Here is a 26,635-nt window from a genome sequence, read left to right as displayed (position 1 = left end):
AATACAATTTTTTCTTACTGAAATATTGTAATTTATTCGTTAAATAAATACATATAATATTTGATTAAAGAAACTTTAATTAATTAATAGGACCGCCCCCCCGTATATGAATGTATTCTACAAATTAAAATTATAAGCTTGTCACGAATTAATAACATGATATATAAATAATGGAAATTTGAGAATGATTACAATAGTCGTCACATTTTTCTCCTTGGATTGAAATAATGTTTTTCGTGTTGTTTTTATGCCAATAAACATAACAGTAACCCTTATAAACCAAATTGTCTGCTTTATTGTTGCTACAGAGAGTGTCTCATCAAACTGGAAATTATTACACACAAAAAAATATTTTTTGAAAATTGCTTTAAGAGTAAAATAATCTGAAACGCAGTTTACGTGTAAAATAACTTGCATAAACAAATTGTGCAAATTAAGAGTAAAAGATAATTTTTACAGCAAATGCGCTCATATTCCCTTCTCCGATAAGCAGAGTTGATATGTTTGTAATGAAAAAAAAAAGGAAATACAGTTTTTGCGTGTACTCAGGAGCGTCCGCAGAAGATAAGCTGGAAGGGCTGTAGATCCCCCAAATTAAAGAATTTTTGCTATTTACTAAAAATAAATATTTGAACTATAATTTTTAAAATATTTTTCAAGAACTTTAATTTCATGTAAAAAGGTGTAGAATTTTGAGTGGCAAATAATTTTGAATTTTTTTCCCAAAAATTTTTGTGAAAAATTAGTGGATTTTTGAAAAAAAAATCGAGAAAATTTAATATTTTAAATTAATAATCCTGCATACGCCCTGGTACTCTTTCTTCTCTTCTGGCCATCGGGTTAGTTTTAACTTCTTCCTCTGAAGTAAGCATTATTGCTAGGTTTTATATATATTTATAACAAAAAACTAATAAGTTTCCCATTGTATACATCAGCATTCTTAAACGGCTTGGATTACGGCGATTTCTACCTCATTAGAACGCAAAACTTTTTGAATCCGAATAAAATAAATATGACACTCGCTTAAAAACTTTTTAAACATTAATTTTTGTAAAGTGCTTCTCTTTTATTTTGAAGTTGAATGTCTTCACTTTGTGACAAACTATGCATGATTTTTACTATAGTGCTCAGAAATGAGTCATTTATTAGACTTCCAAAAAAAGTGCCTCTTTTCCACCTTGAAACATTTCCTCCAAAAAAAAACAGAAAAAAGGCCTAAAATCAGTTGTTAGTTAGGCAATTTTTCCATTTCTGGAATGATTATGATTATGCAGAGCTTAATACGAACAAATTTGAATGCAACCAATCAATATTAAGATCATTGATTAGAGGAATATAAGAAGAAATATCGATAGCTGACAAATAAATACTGTATATTTTTGCGGCTGTGGGCTGGTAGGTAGTGCGTTTGGAATAACCACTCGATGAAAATGTTGATGTAGATTAAATATACAATATTAGGTTAAGTAAAAAGTTCTTAACGTTTTTGCTAAATGTCTTTAAGCTAAATCTCACGATTAATACATTGTTGATATACTTATATATAAAAGCAAATTAAAGGTTAAGTGAACACGTAAAAAAGTTCATTTATAGTATTTTGTTTGGGAACCCAATTGTTGTTACAGCGTTTCAAAATGGAAGTAAAAGAGAGAAAATTCAACAAGTTCTTCAGTATCAAAATGTTGGAAATATGTGAGCCTTGAACGGAAGAATAGCCAGAAACCCGTTTGGAACCATCTAAATCGAGTAATTCTAATTAGGAGTATGTTAACTTTATTTTCCAAGTTCAGAGCGAAAAAACGCTCAGGACTCTTAACTTCACGTTTTATCTGCGATCACTAATCCAGATAAACAGAGATTCTACATTCGATATTGATAATATTGAATTTTTAAAAATTGATTTAAGGAATACTGTAAGCATTTTAAGCTCCAAAGAATCCCTTGTACCTTCAAATCCCGGTCCACAAAACATTCTGCTCTACCTACAAGTATTTTACTACAAGTACCTATTTGTATTTTTTAAATTTATACCTATCATGGCAAAAGAACAAAACAAAAAAAACACACACTAAAGGATAAAGATGTTGTAAAAAAATATTTTTTTAAAAGCACTCTGCTGAAGCGTCTGCAGGGGAGGGTTGGAAAGGTTGTTTGAGCAATTTTTGATTCTTACTAGAAAATTTAATAAAAATATTATTTGAAATTAAAAAAAAAAATTAATTGTCTGTGATTAGCTAAGGATTTCTGAAATTTTTTCCAAAAAGTTTAATATTTTGTGAACAGCTATGGATTTTTAATTTTTTTACAAAAAATTTAATTTATTTATTGTAAACAGCACTTGATTTTTGAATTTTACAAAAAATATTTTTTTTTTTGGTAGCTATGGATTTTTGAACTTTTTGAGAATAGCTTTGGATTTTTGAATTTTTTGAGAATAGCTATGGATTTTTGAACTTTTTGAGACCAGCTATGGATTATGGAGGTTTTTTTTTCCAAAAAAATTTAATATTAAAAAAAATTTTCCCAAAAATTTTATATTAATTTTTTTTTTCCAAAAAAATTAATTTTTCAATTATTTATTCAGAAAAAATTAAATTTTTGAAATTGTAATTGCAAAGCCCCCCTTTCCCCTCTCAAAATAAAATCCTGCGGACGCCTCTGCAAATCAAACATTTAGGATAATTAAGATAATTGTCATGTTTTGAAATAAAAACAATCAAAGGCACACGATCCCAATCCAAGGGCAAAAAAAAGTCAGAGCTCTGTTGATTAATATTTTATTTTGATATTTACCTGAGGCGCCCGTAATGTCCATTTTCTTCAATCTTTTACATTCTAGAATCCCGACCGTAAGTTTTCCTGAGGTTGGAACGTAGCGAAGAGAGAAGCAAATGTCTCCCAGGTACTGATCATCTTCTTTATTCGATTGAACATCCTTCCACTCATTGATCGTTTGTGCAAGATCAATCTGACACAGAGGGAGTTTGACCTTGAAGAGGTTGAAAAGGACAGAAAGAGACACACAAAAAGGCACAAAGACAGAGAGAAAAGGGAGAAAAAAAAAGAAAAAAAAGAAAAATTATTATTTGATTTTGGTAGCAGAATATGATTTGAAATTTGAATTATGTAGAAAAATATGTGTTCCTATATTCAGGGGCGTCTGCAGGGCGGGTCTGTACCCAACTCCAAATTATGGATTTTTGATTCTTACTAAAAATGTAATATTTGAATTTTTTTTTCAAAAAAATGTAATTGTGAATTTTTGAAATTTTTTTGAGACTAGTTATGAATTTTGAAATTTTTTTCGGAAAAATTCACTATTTCAAATTTTTTTTCAAAAATTTTATTCTACTTTTTGAAAATAGCGAAGGACTTTTATAAATTTTTTTCGGAATGGCCATAAATTTTTGAAATTTTTCTCTGAAAATTTTTTTAGAAGCAATTTAATATTTAAAATTTAATTAAATTTTTCAAATTTTTTTCAAAAAAAATTTAATTGTCTGTGAATAACTATGCATTTTTGAATTTTTTTCTGAATAACTTTGAATTTTTGAAATTTTTCTCAGACAGATTTAATATTTGAAATATTTAAAAAAAGATTATAGTGAAATTTAATTTTTGAATTTTTTCCAAAAATTTCATTTTTTGATAATAGTAATGGATTTTTGAATTTTTTTTTTCAAAACAAGAAAAAATTGATTTTTTGTCAAAAACTTTGGCCCCCTCCCACAAAAAAAATATAATCTTACAAACGCCCCTGAAATTATATTCATAGAATATGTGGATGAATTATGGATATTTGAGTCACTATCATTAATTTGTCCCAGTAATCATTGTAATAACAACATGTTTGGAAGTAGGATTAATGCATATATATTTATCATAATAATTTTAAGTGAGGAATAATCGTTATTTATAGTAGTAAAGACCCTTTAATACTCTGGGGATTAGTTATTTAGAAACAGTGTAGATGAAAAAAGCGATAAATCAAGTAGGGAAACGAAGACCACGTGATACATAATCCTCCAAAATAATGGTTAAGCCACCACCGAATTGTGAGGAAAGAAAATATATTAAGAACTAGGAAGAACTGAATGAATGTAGAAAAAAAATTCAACGTAATATACTATAAAAGTATACCTGTGTTGATCTGAATTTCAGCTGTTTAATGTACTACTAAAGAAGGTTGCCAATTCATCAGAAGTGCCCGCATTGTCCTTTTAGTTATATCGATTTAGATAATCGAGATTATCATAAAGTGAAGAATATTTCATTTAATATTTTATCAAAAATAAGAAATTAATGTTTTTTTTTATTGTAAGAATCACAAATTAAATCTTCTTCAAACACGAAAAGCATGCTATGAAGAAAATTTTATAATAAGGCTACAATTTTTATCAATATCTTATATTTAACCAAATATTTTTAGCATTTTAATCAGGGATGTAGCGATTCCAAAATTTTAACCGAAATTGATTCCTTATTAATTTTATGTATAAAAGAATTACATCAAAAATTATTTAACTTTTTTGACAATAAAAGAGATGAACATATCAATTATATTAATGATTAAAGTTAGTTGTAAATAATTTGGAATTAAAATGATTTAAAAAGTTAGTTTCCCTCTCTGCTCAGGAGTTAATTTATTCCTGGTTGGCTCATATATATTGCCCGCACGTCTATAGTTCCATCCATTTTCAATGGATGGAACTATGATAAACTAAAATTTTGTTATGCAGGTCTATTTTTATTGCAGTTGTAAAATGTTAGAATCAAAGAAGTAATCATTTTATTCAGGTCTCCTACAGGTATCTTATCTTACACCTATGATCTTCACTTCCGTTTATTGGTTGACCATTTTTAATCATGAAAGTATTTTTTCTTTTCATTAATAATGTGTATAGGTAATTAAATATGCACAGGTATCGGTTGAATATATATTATTGAGCCGATTTTGATAAGTGATACTTCAAAAAAGGCCGATTCTTGCTGATTCCGATCCATAAAATTTTGACTTTCATCAAAATCCCCCCCCCCTGAATATAATCTTGTGGAAGCCCCTTTCTTAAGACTGATCCTATAAGTCCTTAGGTCCTTGAAAAGCTTATTATTATCCACATATTTTTTCAGTTTTATCCCTTGCCTCCACATAATAATGATGTTTTCCAGATTTACTTGCTTTGATAAATTAGTCATGAACTTTATTGTTAAGCAAACAGTCTAACTTGACTTAATCTTCACTAATCTAATTACCTACTTAGTTAATGTAAATAGCTTTTACAATCACAAAAAGCTGTGGTTGTTCGTTCACATAATGATAATAGTCCTCTACTGCACATCATATAAGTTGAGTTGATAATTGGTCGAATTAATATAGTAGAACACTCTTAAAAGTCCCTATTAATCCCAAGATATTAACAAGGAGGATATCGAAGAATATTAGATAATACAAGTGCAATTTATTACATGCTTGGTTGTTCCCTCATTACCATATTTCTAACTATACTTTATTTCCTTACTTAGATGAAATCCTATAAAGTCACCTCTTGAGAAACATTTTAAACATATTACCTTGGAGGGTACATTAATAATACAGCCTTGTTACAGTTTCCATGTCTGATTTATGCGCTTGAGGCTTTCTCAAGAGACATAGGATGGGGTAACTGTGATAATATGTCTCCTTGGTTTATATCAGATACCTTAATAAATACTTATGTATTCATTTGAAATATATCAAGGGTAGTTTATGTAAATCCGGACCATCTTTAACTGCATCCTGAACAATAAGGAAATCATTTCACTCGGTCTACGACGTCTTCAACCACTGGAAGGAGGAGGGGGGCATATAAGAGAAAATTCCACAAGTCCCGGAGTGATAAAAAACGCACTGACAGATTCCTTGTAGTCCTGAAACGGTCCATGAAGGCATCTTCTGGTACTACGATTAACGTTCTTGCCAAAAAAGCGCCAATTAAGCCTTGCAACAGTCTCCAAGGCCATAAAAACTGACTTGAGGATGAAGTATAACCGTATCTACAAAAGGAATATCCTTACAGTCAAAATGAAGGCCACCCGGGTTGCCCACGGAAGAAAACTGCGGAATGATTTGAAGTCCCATGCTAACGGAACCATATTTCATTCGGATGAGAAACAATGGACTGTCGACAGGTTCCACAACATCAAGAACGACAGATGATTGGCTACAGGGAGAGCTAATGCCCCCACGTCTTTAAAAACAAGTTTCCGGCCAACATCTTGACCCTTGGGGTCATTAGGAGTGGGTGAGTGCCAACAGATATTGTGAACTCCTGTCTGACCAAGTGATACCTTGGATGAAAGCTGAGGTCAGTAGTGTGGAGTTCCTGCTTCAACATGTCTTGGCCCCCTCTCACAAGGCCAGCAAGATCCAAAACATGTTGAAAGAAGAGAAGGTGCTATTTTGGGACCCCCAGATCTGGCCCTCTAACTCCCCTGATATGAATCACATGGATTAGTTCTTTTAGGAAGGAATTAGAGAGGAATTTATTTGCCAATTCGTACAACAGCATCGACTCCTCCTTGAAGGCCTCCATTATCCAGTACGGGGACTAAGACCCCCCCACACACATGGACTTGGTCAAGGCTTACAAATCCTTTAGGCCTCGTATCAAACGAATGATTGGTGAAGATGGCTGACACATTGAATTAATTTTTCTTTTGTATTATTAGAACTTGTGAATAAAATTTCAAGCCTCTACTTGCTTCCCTCATTGATCAGGATGCAGTTAAAAGTGTTTTGGAATTTACTTGAACGACCCTGTAGAGTGATGATACTGACTAAAAGCAGGACAGTTGACGAAAGAAAAACAATTTTATTGTATTAGTATAGTCGTTGTAAAAATTAATGGTTCTAAGAATCTCCTGAATCGAACCATATATTCACACTAATTCAATCTATTTTTAAAATGTTATGCGGGCATAACATTTTAACATGTTTGGTAAATCTAGAAAGGTAGAGGGTTCCAGGGACCAAAGTTCGGAGAGTACTCTCGAACCTTATTCAATTTAAGAATTAATAATTTTTTTATACGAACAACAGCTTCTACAAGAAGTTGAACTCCTGATTCTTCTTATAAAGTATTGAAATAGAGTGAAAAATACAAAAAAAATTACTTTTTCTCCAGCCATTAATAATTGAGAAAGTGAAAGGCTGGAATAAGGAATGAATGATGATTTATCCAGCTCTCCCAGGTGGAAAAACTTACTCTACGATAGTTAATTTGATAAAAAAACTTTTTTCTTTTAATATGATAAATGTTGTATTTGTAGAAGAGAGAGATTAATTGTAGCACCTGACTCCACATAGACTCTTTCATACAGATGAAGTCAATTAAGTTTTGGCATTTGATTTTGAACCACAAAAAATACACTACCCCCTTAAGTGACTGAGTTAAGTGATTACTGATTGTGTTTCTGGTTCGAACTCATTAGTCATTAAATAAGTGGGATTATTATTTACATTAAATAAAGAAAGGGGACTCTTCCACACAGGGAAGGAATCCAATGGCCAGTTTTACAAAGGCGAGCTTTTCTGACACCGCTTCCTTGACCTCTTATTATGTCTTTCATCTTTATTGATTTAAAGCTATTAAATTATTTAAGAACCTAAGAAGAGTTTTAATATCTACCACTGTGTTCTTTCCATTTTTGATTAAACTTCGATGATGATTAGACATCTCTATTACAGGCCTTACTATCCAAGATATTCCAAGAGGGCCTTTGGCGAAGAATATTTTAGGGGCGTCCGAAAGGGATGGTCTGGAACCCCCTCCTCAAATTAAGGAATTTTTGTTTATCCGTCATTTAGGAAAATTATGCAGTAGAGAAAAAAATTTAATATTTGAAAAGGATTTTTGAAATTTCCAAAATTAAATTTTGTGTGAAAAACGGTGAGTTTCTGAAGTTTTTTTTCAAAAAAATTTAATATTAGAAATTTTACTTTTGAAATGTTTTCCAAAAAATTTAATTTCTTAAATTTTGTTCCTATAACAATTAATTTTTTATAAATAGTTGTGATTTTCTGAATTTTCTTTGCAAAAAATGTAATATTTAAAATTTTACTTTTGAAATGTTTTCCGAAAAATTTTTATTCTTCAAATTTTTTTCGAAAACAAGATTTTTTTTTTTGTAAATAGCAGTAATTTTCTGAAAAAAATTTCAAAAAATTAATATTTGAAGTTTTTACTTTTGTAATGTTATTCAAAAAATTTAATTTTTCAAATTCTTTATAAAGCAATTAATTTTTTGTAAATAACTGTGACTTGCTGAATTTTTTTCAAAAAATTTATTATTTAAAATTTTACTTTTGAAATGTTATTCAAAAAATAAAATTTTTCAAATTCTTTATAAAGAAATTAATTTTTTGTAAATAGCTGTGACTTGCTGAAATTTTTTTCAAAAAATTTATTATTTAAAATTTTACTTTTGAAATATTATTCAAAAAATTTAATTTTTCAAATTTTTTTAAAAACCAATTAATTTTTTTGTAAATAGTTGTGATTTTCTGAATTTTTTTTCCAAAAAATTAATATTTGAAACTTTTACTCTTGTAATGTTTTTCAAAAAATTGAATTTTATAATTTTTTTGTCAAAAAATTGAATTTTCTGTGAGTAGCTAAGGATTTTTTAATTTCTTTTAAATTTTATATTTGAAATTTAATTTTCAACTATTTTCTCCATGGCCATTTATTTTTGAAATTATTTTTTTAGGTGATCAATGTTCAAATATCGTCATGTTAGAACAGGTGGAACCTTCTAGCTCTTAAATGATCTTTATGAGATGAATATAGGTTATTAATATACTTGTAATTGACAGGAGTGCACCGTTGGGTTTCCTGACAAGTTGCTTAATGCCATCCAGTTCTCTGGAAGTTTCTCAAACTTTTAAAGGATGAAGAAAACTTGATGCGCATAGAGATCATTCAACAACTTGCAGGTCATCTTCCACCTCTTTAAAGAAGATGAAATCGGTATTGTAATTAACATATTGTAACTATTTTAAATAGTTATGAGAATCGTCAAAAGTTAATAGAAAGTAGATATGTAAAAAAATTGACTTACTTTAACTTTTTGTCTTTTTACTTGAAATTGATTTATTAATATAGGTGGGAATTCAGCGGAGGAGGATTCACCGCGGAAAAAACTTTCCAGGAATCAGCAAAATCATACTTCTATTTTTTGAAAGTCTAAGTTAACTACATTCGAGGGTCTTTTGAAATTATTTTAATATCATGTTTCAATATTTTTTCACATAATTCAACCATGGATATATTGGATTTCTTGAAACCTAATGGAAATACCCCCTTACCATCTTTCTATCCTCTTGTAGAGAATACTCATATAATATAAGGAAAAATTGAAATAAAACTTTGTTTTAATTTTTAACTGACGTTTTGAAGTTTTATTTTTTATTTTTAGAAAAATGAAAAAAACTTTTGAAATGTCTTCATTTCTTAGTTTTTTATATATTTACTACTTTTATCTTATTAATTACTTTTATTAAGTGCGGCTTTTAACAAGCCTATGCATTTTCTCCTACAGTTTTTGAGGAATAAAATCATCTAAGAAACATGGAGGGAAAAAGACCAAGCATTTTTTAGAAGACTAGTTATTCAGAAAGAATGTCCCAATAGATGTTAAATCAAATTTTAAAAAAAGAAGGAAGAGGTTTCGTGATTTTTTGAAATTAGTAGGAGCTAATTTGAAAAATGTTTTGGTGGAGAGAATAAATAATCCTCATGACATTTCATTAGATCAACTACAATCAGCTGTGACAAGGGAGGAAGGAGAAAAGGATATAAACAAGGACATTTACGTTAATTACTCCGATGTCGATCCTCAATTCTACTCCAACACATATAACTCCGGAACAAATCTTCAGGCTTACGCTCCGATCTATAACTGTAAGGTTCTTGTTGGACTCGGAGTAGAATTGGGGATTTATATTGAAGTAATTCTTGCCAAGGAACTAATTTATTTTCTTTCTTCCCCTCCTCCCTTATCACAGCTGAATGTAGCTGATCTAATGAAACGGCACGACAGCTAAACTGCTCTTCTACAAAACATTACTCAAATTTTCAGGGTTACCATGTAGATTTTAGGTTTTTTTAAAACATGCCCATTATACATAGGAGTTAATTTTCATCACTGGTCATGATGGTTGATGGATTATTAGGCGCGTCCACAGGGAGTGGGATAGAGGTGCTGTAACCCCCCTTTAAATGAATTTTTGCTTTTTTCTTGCATTTTTTTTAGTCAGGATATCAATTTTTATGCAAAAATAGTGGTAATTTTTTTTTTTTATTTCTTAATAAAAAAGGTCATTTGGGCAATTTATGCAGTAGATGCGAAAATTTAAATATAAATTTTCTTCCCAAAAAATTGAATTATTTGTGAATAGCTATAGATTTTTGAAACTTTTTCAAAAAAGTATAATATTTTATTTGAAAATTTTTTTGAGAATACCTGTGAATTTTTATTATTATTATTATTTTTTAAATTACTGCCTGCAAATAGCTATGAATATTGAATTTTTTGAAAAAAATTCAAAATCTAATTTATGAAATTTTTTTTAGAATTACTGAAATTTTTCTAAAAAAAAAAATTCCGATTTTTGGAATATGTATGGGTTTATAAAAAAATTTTTACTAGCAAAATTAAATTTTTTGTGAATAGCATATATTTTTAAAAATTTTTTCTAAAAAATATAAAATTTTATTTGAAATTTTTTTACAGAATAAGTGCAGAATTTTTGAATTTTTATTACTTAGTTTTTTTTCAAAAAAATTTAATTCCTGTGAATAGCTATGAATTTTGAATTTTTTGGAAAAAAAATTTAATTTTGTGAAAAAATTTAATTCCTATGAATAGCTAAAAATTTTGTGAAAAAATTTAATTTTTGAGAATAACTAAGGATTATTGAAATTTTTCCCCAAAACAAATAATTTTTTGGTAATATGCATGATTTTTGTATTCCAAAAAAAAATCCATAATAATCCTGCATGTGAAAATTCATGTTTGTTGCGAAAGAGTGGAACATGAGAGCTCTTTATTCATCCATCCATCCCTCCAGAGCACGTTAATCTTTATCAAAGGAGATGATAAAAAGACCTACTTTGCCCCCTTTTACACATCATATCATTTAAACTTTAAAACATAACTTTTTCAAGTATTTACCCATGACGTGGATGTATAAATATTTATAAAGATAAATGTAATATTATGTACAAAAATAAAATATAAAGACAAATGAAATGAAAATAAAAGGTGAGAGATATAAAATATATCTTTTCATCTCTTAAGAAAAGTATTTTTTTATTTTTTTTTTCGAGTACAAAGACAAAAAAAAAAAATAGAAACCTGAGAAAAAAGAAAGATAAAAACAGGAAAAAAAGATTTAAAAATATAGTTATTGCTATGATAATTATATTAGTTTAACAATTTCTGATCTTGTCACAATTTTTTTTTTTGTTAAATAAATAAGAAAAACCTTAAAATGTGTGTAAAGTTTAAATATGAATTGTTGTGTACATGTTGCAACCAGAAAATGAAGAATTTGCAGTAATTGAATATTCTTTAGATGTTTAATATACTAGTATTACTAGTCTAATATTTCACTTATTTAATTGAAAATTATAATTTACTCAGACACACAGAGTAGAGACCCTCTAAAAATATATTTAAAAAACTACATCTCCAAGGATTTTTGATATATTTTGTATTTTTTTTAAGTGATCCCATTTTTTATGAGAGTGTACTAGCAAATAGTCATTATATTTTTTCCAATTTCAATGCAAATTTCATGACGTCATGCCTCATAAAAGGAAGATCGAGGTAATTGAAGGAAGATACTTCCAAGAGATGTTGGAATTAAGATTCCAAATTCCACGAGGGCGACTGGAGAAGAATTCATCTGAGGGAAACTACCAAACCTCATAAAGGAGTAGAGTGGACTCCGTCCTTGGGAATGAGATACCAGGATCGAAACCATAAATTCACGATGATTGGATAATTTAATATTTCAAAATGGGATCAAAAATCCTTGGAGATAGATATTTTTCTTTTAAATTATACATACATGGAATATTTTTCTATGTATTATGAATAAGTTATAAGGGTCTAAAGAAGAGGGTCGTTTTGTATCATTTTTCTGTCTAATAAAATGAAAATATATAAATTTCAGAGCAAAATACAGAATCTATAAAAACACTTTTAAATATGTTTTATTAATCATACTTTTAATTTGGGGATTGTTTTAAGGGTAAAAAATGACTCTGAAGGACAATAGTCCCAAATTACAAAGTATAATCCCAGATATTTCAGAATTCAGATGTCTGAGAGAAAAACTGAAATTAGTTTTGTATTCTGCGCTTAAAGATGAATTCCTTTTTGGCTTGAATTCATTTGTATAAAAAGAGTCATCTGTAATTCCCCTCTGTAATTAATGTATGGTTGCTTTTATAAAACCCCAACATGTACACAACATTTTATATAGGTACATACATATGGGCATGGTATATAAGTTTACCCGTATGTTATATTTTCTCTTTCTATCTCAAAATTGAAGACAACGGTATTTGAAATTCAATAATTGCAACCTTATCTCGACTTTTTTGAGTTATAACAGTTATGAGATATATGTAGAAGTGATCTCCTCAGGGCTTATACTTCAGTCCATGGATCGATTGAGATCCCTCCTCCTCACTGGTACTCAACAAAAGATGAACTTACAAATTTGTCCATAAAAGTAAACCTTCCATCTACTTTAATGATCCTCCCAAGGTTAACAGAAATACAAAGTTATACCATAGAGCTTTTCCAACTGATGTTTGACTTCCACCGCGCTTTTTAATAGTGACGTCAAAGAGTATAACTATTACTACTATTGTAACAGTACTGCTGTTATACTCTATGATGTCAAAATATTCTGTATTACCCAGTAGTCGTACCGACTACTGGGTAATACATTATCAACTACATAACTACATTATCAAATTGAAAATGATGGCAAGCCTGATTGCATGATGGCATAATCTTGTATATCTAATAACCTTAGATCCTTCAAAGTGCAAATTATCCGAATTTGCAGTACTTTTAGGTCCTTATTTATTGGGTCCAGTCTAGTCTTACGACCTGACCTATCAATTTTACTTATAAATATCGAGGATTTATTAACTCCTATGAGATGTAACACAAATGGGAGGAAAAGTTTGCTTCTCTTCTCTATTACAAGGTTGCGATGATTAAAATACAACTTACCATTTATTCAGTCTCCAATTTCAAGATAGAAAGAAAAATAAAGTATGATGTCTGGCTAAACTTATAAGCTATACCCTATAAATATATTATGTTTTTGCAAAAAAGTGAGAAATAAGATTAAATGAGATGTTAAGAAATAGTTTAAAAAAAGAGTTTCCTTCCATAAATTGAGAGTAATTTCCACCTTCTCTTTGATATGTAGGTTTGTAGAGCGTTTTCACGTGACGTCAACATATGTGAACAACTATTTAGAGTACTTCAGTTGTAAAGAGTCCAAAGTGAGCTGTGGCTTGAGGATCATTCCAAGCCTAATCAATCACTCAAATACATCACCATCTTCGATATATTTCAAATTCGGCAAATATTTTAATATTATTCAAAAACTCATAGATCTAAAATTTTAGCCTTTATTGCCCTAATTTAGAGGTTTCATCAGTACATATTACAGATGAAAATGTGTGATGAGGTAGAGCAAATTTCTGAATATATGACCTAAATATTATATTCGAGTTTTTGAGAAATATATGATTTGTTTTTAGTATATGGTAATTAGATGGAATCGAATGCATCTCTAAAAACTTATTGTACCTGCTTATGATATATTACAAATTAACATCTAACAATTTGAGTAAAATTAAAAATGAGCATGTAAGTTTTTTTTTAGGTCAAAATATTGACTTCGTGACCTCATGGGTAAAAACTCATTTTGTTGACTTATACACTAAAATATAACAAATGGATTAAAATTTATTTATTTAATAGTTTTTAAAGGAAACATTCGAAATAAAGCAATTTCAAAATAAAGTAGCTGGCGTCGAGGATAAAACTTTAGAAGCCTCTAATTCCGGAACTGGAGGTCATAAAAGGATGAAATTTTTGAGTTTTTAACTAATATTAAATTATTTGCAGAATTTGAGAAAAATCAAAGATGTTGCTGTTAAAAATGTCTTTTTTAAAAAATTATTTAACTTGGAATGATGATCCCTGTCGTATTAATTATCACAGAAACACAATTTATATATTGAATTTACATACAAAAGGAATCATAAAGCTTCTTAAATCAAAAGAAGCTTTAAACTTTTTAAATTAAATATAATTGAAATCCGTTCTTTTCATACACTCAGTATATGTTTAATTAAGTATAACAATACATACGACAACAGCAACAATGCTGACGTCATATCAAAACGCTCTATAAAAAGAAAAGAAAAAGGAAGAACATTATGTCCTTCATTAATGTCCTAGTAGTTACTGGTATTGTTGATAAATTTGGATGGAACGCCAGAGGTCTCCGAAACCATTATTAAGTAATAATATAAGAAAAAAATATATACAAATTGTCAAGGATGAGGTTTGATGTCTTATATATGTGTTTAATTTCCCCGGGTTTTTGAACCTTTGACCGGATGAATAAATAATATATGTTAGAAGTAGAATAAATAATATATGTATGTATATAAGTAAAAATGTGAGCTTTTTTCATGTCACTATGGAAAAAAAGCCTTGGGTGAAAGGAATTAAATATGAATAAATGGAGAAATATGTTCATATATTATGAAATAATGATTAATTATTATTATTAAACCATGCTGCCTTTCACCTGTTCTTAGGGGGATCCCAAGGATCTGTAAATAGTGAGAGAGAGAGAAAAAAAAAGACGTTATGTTTCTATGAGGAATATGAATAGTTCCTTTCCCGAACAAGGACTCCCCAAAAAGATCAAACGTGATAATTTTATTATTCAAGTGGATACAAGAAAGCCCATGTTCTTCAACTTACCTAGAGGAGAAAAAATGGAAAATATCAATACATGTAATAAATACTAGAGTAGATTTGCCCGGCTTTGCCCGGGACATTAAGAAATTAAAATTAATGAAAAATTCTTCTGCTTAATATTAAACAAAAGAAAAGACTGTAATGTTTTAAGAATTATTCTCGCTGCATGTTGGCAGGGGCATCCGCAAAGGGATGGGCTGGCGTGGCGTTACCCCCTCCCAAATTAAGGATTTTTGGGTTTTTACTAGGCAATTAAATATTTCATATTTAATTTAATTTTTAAATTTTTTTCCCAAAAAATTTAATTTTCTGTGAAAATCTATGGATTTTTGAAATTTGTCTGGTAACAGTTCAATATTTTTTTTTTTTTTTTGAAAATTGAATTTTTTTCGAACAGTTCTGCATTTTTGGGATTTTTTCCCAAACTTTTTAATTTCTTGAGAATAGTTATGAAATTTTTTTCAAAAAAATTAATTTGCTGTGAATAGCTATGAATTTTTGAATTTTTTTTTTTTTTTTTTTTTTGATTATATTTCGAACAAATTTCCAAAACCGAATATATATATATAATCCTGCAGACACTCCTACATTAGTTTGGGGTAAATAAATTTTACTGCAAGTTCTTTTGGGCTAACGCTAAAAAAATTTCCCGACCTCTGCTCTAATCAGTGATTGAATAATATTGATTGGTTGAATACAAATTTCTTCTTATTAAGCTGTGAACAGTTATCACATATTATTGAATAAAAGTTGGATAATTAAAAAAACAAAAAACAACCACACAACTGATTTTGGGAATTTTTTTTTTTGTCTCTTTTAGAAAAATAGGTTGCGAAATACAATAAAGGTAACGACGTGTCCAATGTTATACTAACAGTAATTATTATAATAACTAATAATTAAGTTGTAATAAGAATAAAATTGGGTTATTCATTGTTTCTGCAACAGTAATTAGTAAAAATATAACCTTAATCTATGTAAATCCTATTTTTAAGGTGAGAACATTTGGTAAAATGCTAATAAAGTTTGAAATTAGTATCCGTTTAACTTTCTTTTCGAATCTGTATCCACAAGTTCGGGTAGCCAAAATTTACTTGAATATTTACGTTTAAAGATCTGAACCGTCACAAATCCCAGGAAATGTGGACCCGTTCTATCTTTAGTATATCTTTGATCAAAAAACTGAAAAACTTAACAAGAGCAATAATAATATTTTTATTTAATTTTCTTCCATATGACTCAAGTAACCTCCATTTGTTTGTTGCTAAGCAAACTTTTTTGTAAAATGTGTTATTGAGCCTCTAACGACGACATCATAAACCGAAGCTCGCAATCATTTCGCTTCATTTGGAAGGGAAGAGCCGTAGGGTCATTATCAAGGCGCTGCATGACCTTAATGTGTACAAGAGGCTGACACGGGCGAAGGTCCTTCTGAAATTCCTCAATTCTTGTACGCAGGTTTCAATCATTTGGACAGACAAGAAAATCGTCACCGTAGATCTGGCTTTCATCAGCCACAGTGACCGTGTGCTACGTGGGAGCATAGAACATATCCCCTTGAACGAATACAGCGTGTTTAGGGGCCAAAATCCGCCTCGGCAATATTCTGGGCGGATGTCAACTCCTGCGAGATGAAGAGGCCCTTCATTTTCCTTTCCGAAGGTGTGAAGGTTAATCAATGTGTCTATATGGACATGTTTTCTATGTCCATGAACAGCACTGGGAAGGGTTTTACTGCTTTCAGCAGGAAGAATCACCTTCATATACTGCAAAGTCTATGCAAGAGTTGTGCCAAACCATTTTCGAGCACTTTTGGAGCCCACTTCTTCACCAGATCTCAACGTAATGGACTTCTCTATATAGTCCATTCTGTGGATGGAGGTTAGTTTGACTTCCTACTCCATGGTCGACGACTTGAAGGCCGCCATAGTGTACGCATGGCATAACTTCTCGGAGGAGACCATCCATACAGATTTTAAAGCAGTTCCAAAGCGTCTGAGAGCTGTAGTTGACGCAAATAGTGGCGATGCGAAATGAACTGGCACTCATTTGGTTAGGAAATTTCACGTTGATCGCAATGGTGTAAGAATATGTTTGAAAAATAATAATTGTCTACTTTCTTGTCTTGTCTGTTGAAGTTTTCCTAAGACTCATGGGTAACCCTATAAATATATGTATACAAAAGTATATAGGTACAAACTCAAGTCTTCCCCTCAATTCGCTTCTTCTTCCTCATCCCTTTTGCCTCTTAATACTCCGATTACATTACAATAATGATTTTATGTGAATACATTCATTATAGCTCATATACTTACCCACACAAATAGTCAAATAATAATAATTATTATAATTGGATTATTATCTTAATGGGGGAAAAGAAAGCATCCTTCATTGAGTACATGCAAGAGACTTAACACAGATTAAAAACTCTGTAACTCACAACTTATTGTTAGTCATTGATCATAAGTAAGGAAGGGATTTTTGGAGAGTATAAGGAGAAGGGGGAATATGCTTATTTTAATATTCTTCATCACCTTGTATTATGAATAAGTTATAAGGGTCTAAAGAAGAGTGTCGTTTTTCAGCATAAAAGGGCAAATATATGAAGTTCAGAACAAGATACAGAATTAATAAGTACACTTTTTAACGTTAAAAAACACTTTTACATAAGTCTTATTAATCCTACTTTTAATTTGGGGATTGTTTTAAGGGTAAAAAATGACTCTGAACGATAATAGTACCAAATTACTGTAACCCCAGATATTTCAGAATTCAGATATCTGAGATAAAAATCAAGATATATTTTAGATTCTCTGCTCAAAAGTAATTTCTGTTTTTTTTGCTGGAATTCATTCCTACTAAATAAGTGTTCCCCTCTGTTATCAAAGTCTGCAACTATAATAATATTTGTAATATGTAGGTATATGTTTGGCAATAACATAAAAACAAGCTGGGATACTTTTCCTCAATATTGCAACAGTATGATAAACATATCTGTTTATATGAGTACTTTAATTTATATCTATTTAAAAAAGTGATGAAGTCCTTGGGAGCCACAGTTTTTAAGGTTAACCGAACCTGATAATAATCGGTTATTTGGTATGAGGGATCATAATAGATGCTGAAACGACATGATTTTAAATAAGAGTGCTTAAGTATTCCCATTGCAACAAGAATAACGACAATAAGAAAGGGATTAGCTGCGTAAGAACATGCCTTACCAACTGAAATTGATTATATTGATCATATCAAAAATTTGATGTAAAGTTCAAATACCGGAGGAACAATTATTCATATAAAATTGAAAGAAATATCTATAATATTAATAATTTATTGGGGGGTGCTTTTCAGTGGTTTAATAGTGTATTTGACTCTTTACAAAATCCTCATGGTTTTTCATTCTACTAAAAAACTTATAATACTGCGTTATTCTCTGTTTTATAAAAAAAAATCCCAGTTTTTTTAATATTATCGCCACACATATATAAATATTCTTTGTCAAATCAATGTGTTCAATAAATAAATTAATTAGAAAGGATACAAGAGAAAGAAAGAGCAGAAAGAAAGGGGGAGGGGGGGGGGAAGGAGTTGATCCTTTATTAAGAAAAGTGTGTAGAAACATATTTCCCTTAATTGGGATCATTTTTCTACAATAGTCTTACGTACATATATTGTATAATGAGTAAAAAGAAAGCGTACAATGAAAAGCAATTGGATAATTGATATCCAATAACGACTATTAAAAGCAGCTACGTACTTGTTATTGTATAATAGTACAGGTAATGTGTTATTAATAAGATGAATGTTCATTATTGGTCATCATTAATTAATAAAAAAAGCCAGCTAGGAAGTACATAGTATTGGACTGCATTTACTTCGTCATTGTATTAATCCCTTACCCACTAGAAACTACCATAAAAGTATAAAGCATATTGATTTTGATGTCAGACAAGCTACAAAAAAAAAAAAAAATCTTTTTTAAACCTGTTGTATCTATCAGACATTTTGATGCCAAAATCATGTCTCTAGCCTCAATATTAAAAAAGTTATGACCAATTTTTCATCCAAATTTCTTTCTTTTTCTTATTTTAATAAAGTTTATCCAAAATCTTTGATCTAAAATGAAATTTCTATAAAACAACACAACTTTCTTGAAATTCAAGATAACTACATGAAATTTTCAGGAATGACAGAGAGCAGTATTATGCTCAGATGTTATTTTTAAATATGTGAAATTGAAAGAAAGAATCATAAGTACTTTCATATTCCGTACTAATAAAGACTGAAGCCACTAATGTCGGATTGATATTTTTGTACTTTGCATTAACAAATTAACTGTAAACTTCACAAAATACTTGATAAGCAAAAATATAAATGACCATTATACCATTTATTTGATCCATTAATCCCCATTTGTAATTTTGAAGGCTACTTTGTAGTTACTTATTTTCCAGACATATTAAGAACAGTTTGAAACTGTTCTTAATATGTACTATGAGTAGTACACGGCCTTGGCCGTAGTAAATAACTTTCGTAATATAGAGGATAACTCCCTGATAAATCGTCAGTGTTACACTTGGCCAAGGAGTCAAACAAGATCAAATTACATATTATAGTTTTTAACTCTGTCAGTACTGGTTGATAGTGACTTTGAGGGACTCAGTATTTGAATGACGGGCACTACAGGGCTTCCTTGTATTTGTACCTTGTGCATTCAAAAGTGTAGTCAAGGGGGGTTGGTATCAGGGCAAAAAGAAGAATTAGACAAAGTACTTTCATATTGCGTACTAATAAAGACTGAAGGTACTATTGTCGGATTATAATATTTGGTAAGTTTTAATTTAATTTTTTTCGAAAATTTTTGGTCTCGGTCTTAGAATAACGGATACTACAGGCCTTCCCTCTACATGTACCCAAAAGTGTGGTGGTATCAGGGCTTAAGGGGGGGGGGAGGGAGTTGTCAAAAAGAGTTCAAAAACTCCTCCTCGTCTTACAAAGGAGGAGATGAGTTTCTTTCGTTGCTGGTGTGAAAGTAGGCTCTCCACCCTCAAAAAGGTTATTTCCGTCCACTTTATTGATAGTTTGACGTACAGTCTTGTGGAAAATCACAAGTGTCCTTATGTACTTGAAGGGATTGGCCTGGACTGTTTTGTTTAACCCTTACGTGTCCAGTTTAGCCTTTTTGACCAATCCCTTTTCCCTCTCCGACATAACGGATTTATTGACAGCATGGACAGTGGTCGTCCTAGAGACGCACCGCTTACTGCTGAGTCTACGAATGAAAATTCGTTGCTCCCGTTCAATTGTGATTTTCTCGACTTGTACATAAGTTAAAGAGTTCTGGTTTGTTTTGTTTTGTAACTAACTGTTTATACTTTAAAATATCGAAATATGAATTTATTTCAAGATCTTAACCTTCATTAATTATTGAATTAGTAAGTGTTCAGACTTAATTGGGCCACCCGATAAATAAACAACCATCTTCGTCACAACTATTGTCTCCGTATCCGATAGTTACTCTCCGTTTTACCTAAGGACACTCGTACTAATTTACTCAATACATAGATGGTCTCTCGTCAAAAATAACAGAATAATAACAACAGCTTGTGCAAAATGACGTAATGACTGATGAGCAAGGAATTACTTTAGTCTCTGGAGCACTACCTGGATAAGGTTTAGCTACATACCCTCAATACTACATACAAAACGCCTGCAAGATTTCATGAATACGACAACCTCCTTATTTCTTAGATCCAAAATATGTATATAATATCCATTAGGAAGCACAATACACAGTCCACTTTGTATATACGTTTAATGCTACATGCGAGATTTTATTAATATAACTTCATTGTTATTTCATAGATGAAAAAAATATGAATATGATATACATCAGGAAGGACTATATACAGTCCATACTGTATATGAACTCAATATTACAGGCTAAATGCCCGCAAGATGTCATTAATATGACCACAAAGTTATTTTGTAGATGAAAAATACGTATATGAAACACCATATAAACAGTGCCCTGGATACACAATGGATGCTGAATGTGGGATTTTATTAATGTATCGCAATAAAATAATGTCGCCTTAAAAAATTATAAATGTTCATCATATTGGCAAAAAAACATTCAAATGTATGCAAAAAAGGTTATTCATTCGTATAATCTATTATTACCATAATATAATTTGTCAACCAATCTAATAAAATACATACCAGTCCTACTATACTACTCCAAAACATTTTTGGAAATTGTCAGATTGGCCACATTCATTTTCAGATTTTTTTTAACATCCCGGCTGATCATATTTCTTACAACTCTTCTGATAGTTGATGAAGCACAATTTTTCGAACGATAGAGCAGTTCTCAATTAAATTAATCTCTGTACTATGTTCGTTCATAATATCTTGTTACATCAAAAAACGTGGGTTTCAATTTTCAAAGTAAAAATCAACAACCAATAATTTATTAATTAATAATATAATTTTAACAAAATTAGTACTATAAATAGATGTGTGTTTGAGCTCTCTTAATCATTAATCTAGCCATCCTTAGTACAATGATGGCTTCGTGGCGGTGGAAGGCCTGGTACCCACTGCAGATGTAGTCTTGTTTCATGGCGTCCTAATGCTGGCTGACAGTGACCTTGAGAGCCTCAGTGTTTTCGGATGACAGACGCTGCAGGCTTTCCCCTCGATATGCAACCAAAAGGTGTAGTGGAAGTGGTTTGGTATCAGGGCTATAGGTGGTCAAATATGTCAAAAAATAGATCAAAATAACTCAAAAGAGTCTTTTAATGGAGAAGATAGTTTGTTTCATTGTTGATGTCAAAAGTGGTCTATCCACCCTCACAAGGCTCTCTCCAACCACTTTTTTGAACGCATAGTCTTGTGTAAAATCCATTGATCTCTTGCGTGGGCCCGCATGGACTTTACGGGATGGGCCTAGGCTATTTTCTTTAACTCATCTGGGACCAGTTTGGCTATTTTGACAAAGTATGTCTTCTTCTCCAACGTTTCGGACTTGTTGACGGCGTAGGCGCTGGTCCTGGAGAAGCCCAGTGTCAAGAAGTGCACGCATGGAAATTCGTTGATCACGTTCAAGTGTCATTTTCTCGAGTTGTACCTTAGCTAAAGAGCTCAGGTTTGTTTTATTTTGTAACTAATTGCTTATACTTTAATATATCAAAATATGAATTAATTTCAATCAGTCAACCTTAATCAATTATTGAATTAGTATATGTTCAGATTTCAATGTACTATCTATTCAATATTCGTACCTAATATCTCGTTACATCAAAAAGGTGGGTTCTTGATGATAGTGAGTTTTCAATTTTCAAAGTATAAATACGTGCTTACATTTAAACTTGAATGAATCAATGATTAACTGTCAGGGATGTTAATCAATACATTGATTTATCATACCCCCCTTCTCTACTAACATTCATAAATACCTTTCATTAATTATATATTTAATAGAACTAATAATACTCTCATATATGCAGTACGTAGTTTGAAAAATAAATCGAAAATCATTCCACGGAAATGAGACACATTAATATAACATTAGTATAATCATGTTTGCAAAATAATCTAATTAAGATCATTTGGTCTTAGATTTGTGAGTTAGCTGTACAAAGCAATGAGTAGCATTGCTGAAACGAGGTCGAGATACAATCTCCAATACTCCCCGCAATTAGTAGTCCACGGGGTTAAGATCCGTCAAGTTAGGAGGTCACATGTTAATTCATTTTAATCACTTTTTGCTTGCAAGTGCTCCTGACCCGTCTAACTTCTTTAAATTCTTGGCTACATCGTAAACAGTTGATTTGGGAAGTTTTATAAATTCAATATTTTCTTTTGGCGTGGGCCCGACAGAGAGGCACATAATAATGGGCGCACGTTGTTCGTATTTGGAATGTATCCCAAGGATTTTGAATATTTTCTTTTACATTTTTTCTCAGTTAAATCGAACGAGCAAATTTTCATAAACACAGACCTCAGGGTTGCCAAGATATTGCAGTCTAAACTTGTTCATGATTTAAAATCCCTACCCTGTTTATACTAGTGTTGAGACTCGGTCCAGCACCGATTTTTTCTCGGTTCGGCCTTTAGTGATTTTTTCTGGACCGATAGTTCGGTCCGGACCGCAGTCTCATATATTATGCGAGATCATTTATTTTCTAGATCAACTCTCATTTATATAAAAAAAAAAATAAAGATCAATAGTACACGATAAGTTTTAGAAAAGATACTATTTGCATATAAGAGACGACAGGATCAAAATTAATCCGTGCTATCTCTGTTTAAACTTCGTATAACGTCATTGTACTTGAAAAAACATATGATGTCATGTTTAAAACCCGAGCACCAAGGGGATTTACCTCCATACTTATGATACCTTCTTTCTGGTTAAATTAAAGTATCTATTTAAATAGTAATGGTGAAACATAATTTATAATTATGAATGATAATTACAATGATTATTGAATTAAATCCTTCACATAGTATTAATATTACATGACTAGCGTAAATATTTGGATTTGGAAGGTCATTTTCCATCTCCTTCAGTATACAAGGTAACCCAGATACATAGGGAAAATCTTTAAAGGCTTATAACGAACGAACTAGTTAGATGAGGTAGAACCAGATTAGTTTTATACTTTAAAAGCTATATTTAATGACATTCAATTATTCATAATGAGATCCAACTCTCTTGATAGCCTCGGCCACAAGCTGGTTCTCGTGCAGAACCAGCTTTGCTATTCTACTAGTTCTGTTTTGCGCTTTTAATTTACATTCCCTGGATGGATAAAGTAGGGCATGGAAGAAATTACAACTTAACATGACTGTGCACCGTTTTATAAGGCCAAAAAAGTGTAGGATGCTGTGGCCACAAAATTTTCCTCTCTTATGGAAACAAAAAACAAACATCCCAAACCTGAACACATTTGATATCTATCTCTGGAGGAGAATCGAGTATGAGGCCTGTGCCAATTATCATTCGTCTGTGGAGGCACTGAAGAAGTCCATTACCCTTACAAAGGAAAATGTGGATCCGCACAAGGTCGTCCGGGCCTGGCAAAGCTTCCAGTACCGTGTGTCTAAGCTTATAAAGAAAAGTGGACCTGTTTATGAATAATTAAGTGTAGCTTTCATATAATAAACCATTTATACGGCTGCCACATCTAATTTGCTCGTTAAAAGCCTTTAAATATTTTCCCAATTTATCTGGACCACCTTGTACATAAATAAATTGTAGATATATTTCAATTGAAAATGGTGTTATTAAACCTAGGCATATCATGTGCAAAGGTCTCTATTAATCAATCAAGGAGGAAGGATGACAAGTGGTTCAATTTGGCCCAAAATTTAATTTCGAATATATATGCATAGCCCAGCAGGATTTTTAATTAAAATAATTCATATAAACAACCTAATACTATGCGTTTTGGACCACCAACGGAGGTTTTGTAATTTACACCGAGTGTCCATTCGAGTTATTTTCTAATATTAGAATTTGATTTCAAATTTAGTTATGTTTTAACAAAGAGATTTGGATTTATTTTTCCAAGAAAATAATTTTCAAGACATTTTCTCTGGTAAAAAAATACCCGTTCACGTAGCTTAACCCTATTTGGATATAAGGCCAAGAGATGGAGTTGGTTGTCCCGTAGTAAAAGGTGGAAGAGTAAGTTGTTTAGGATGTACGCGGTGACCTGTCACCCAGGCACTATATTAATAAAGCAAAGGTTGTTTGTGTGTCTGTAAAGGACTTGTTTGTAACAAGGAGGGTCTGTACTTCAATCTTAATATTCGATAAATATTGTAATAAAATAATTTATGATAATACATGCTCGAAAATTGAGAAGAAATAAATGAAACAGTAACTAAACGTGAACAAAAGTGTTCTAAGCATATGCGATACGTGAGGATATTGGTATTTTAGGCGAATAAGTTTTATAAAGGGAACTACGAAAGCTTGCCTTTGGAAAATTCGCCTAGGAAAAAGAGGAAGGAGAAATTAATAGCAAAATGGTATTTTTCAAATATTATTTAAAGGATATTGAAGAATCGGCATTGGGATTTTTTTTAATCGTCCCCCATCACAATATATGATTGCAAATAGCCTTCTAATTTTACAAGAAGTTTGCCAAAAGAGTTATTTAATAGAGGAAAGCTGGACCACTCACGTAATATATTATGTAAATAAGAATATTTATGTACATAAATATAAAAGGCTATTATTAGACATAATTTCCCTACCTAAATAAATGGCCTATTAATAATAGTTATTCTTAGAAAGGGATATATTGTATAACGGAAGGAAGTGAAGAAAGATGATGCAGAAAGGAAGAAGGAACAACTAGGGCTGCTCGTTCAATATATACTTCAAAGTATTCATACGTACAAATATATGTATGTAGATTGAAGATGCCCTAAAAAAGTACAATAGAAAGAAATAAAGTTTTTAAAATGTGTATACAATCATATATGAATGTAAATAGGTCATCATCACTCAACCTTTTCTTCTTCAAAAAGAGAGAAGGAAAAAAAGGACACAAGAATTGAATTTTATTTAACTGGTAGACGTTAAAAAGACTCTCAAATAGAGTTGCAAATAGTCATATACTTTGGGTTGTTGTATAAAAAAGCCTTTTTGAATATCTTGGCTGTACATAAGCCCGACAACTTCACCGTTTTTGGGAGTGAATAATTGGCTGTACGTGCCTCCGGAAAATACCACACTTTAGGTTCATAATGACGTCATGCATTAAAATAATCACCTCAATATTGTTTATTGCTCCTAGCCAGTCCCACTCTAAGTATACATAACAAAGGAGATTTGCCTCTTTTTGTATATAGGTCAATTTCTTACTTGAGTCCTATAATTTTATAAATATTGTAATAAAATAATTGATGATAAAAAATTTGTTTGAAAACTGAGAAGTAACAAATTGATCACAAGCCTAACGTGGACAAATGTGTTCTAAACACGTGCGATCCGTTTAGATATTATTATTTTACGGGAAATTTGCCGTGGGATTACTCGCCCTGGGAAAAGCTCGTCGGGCACTCTTACTTTATATTATCAATTGCAATTCTTAGAAGTTTATAGGAAAGTTTTATTTTTTAACTATTACTTCAAAAATTAAGGAATGAAGGATTTTTTTTTAAACCGTCCCAAGGCTGGTTTCTACTAATTCTCATTACAAGTTGGAAGCATTTGAGTTGTCTTTAAACATGTTCCTTTTTCATTATTTTGAATCAAGAATGGTTGTTACCCTGTTTGGATTTACAATTATATGATATTGTTAGCTTGGTTCTTGGGCCTTTAAGCTTGAAAGTCAAGATTCCCGCCAAGCTGAAAGCTTGCGCTTAAAAATTAAATGTTTGGTCTCGGCAAACCCCAGCTTGTTTACATTACTACTCTAAAAGCAGTTTTATTTTTCTCTGGTATTCATTGGATAGGACTCTGCGAGGCTATCAAACAATGTATTTTCTAAAAATAAATAAAATATGATTTAGGCCCCTTACCTAACATATTGATAATGTC

General features: G+C 30.9%; 1 protein-coding gene and 1 long non-coding RNA gene across 3 annotated transcripts in view; one reads left to right on the top strand and one right to left on the bottom strand.

Annotated features, from left to right (window-relative positions):
• LOC121122990 (synaptotagmin 1) overlaps positions 1 to 26,635 on the bottom strand; it is a 50,199-nt gene that overhangs the window by 7,256 nt on the left and 16,308 nt on the right. Inside the window, exon 2 of the mRNA XM_040718072.2 lies at positions 2,794 to 2,989. Within this exon, the coding sequence (XP_040574006.1) occupies positions 2,794 to 2,989 (196 nt within the window). The remainder of the gene's footprint in view (positions 1 to 2,793; positions 2,990 to 26,635) is intronic.
• On the top strand, positions 4,239 to 9,423 carry LOC121122991 (uncharacterized). 2 transcript variants are annotated; one of them, XR_011781540.1, is made up of 3 exons: positions 4,239 to 8,783; positions 8,855 to 9,081; positions 9,144 to 9,423. It is a non-coding gene; the product is annotated as an uncharacterized lncRNA (long non-coding RNA). The 2 variants fall into 2 exon arrangements; XR_005865879.2 differs by having other exon boundaries at positions 4,239 to 9,081.

This window comes from Lepeophtheirus salmonis, chromosome 8, assembly GCF_016086655.4.
Source record: "Lepeophtheirus salmonis chromosome 8, UVic_Lsal_1.4, whole genome shotgun sequence".
Lineage (NCBI taxonomy): Eukaryota > Metazoa > Arthropoda > Copepoda > Siphonostomatoida > Caligidae > Lepeophtheirus > Lepeophtheirus salmonis.
Note: the sequence above shows the minus strand (reverse complement) of the source record. Positions and strands in the feature narration are given on the sequence as shown.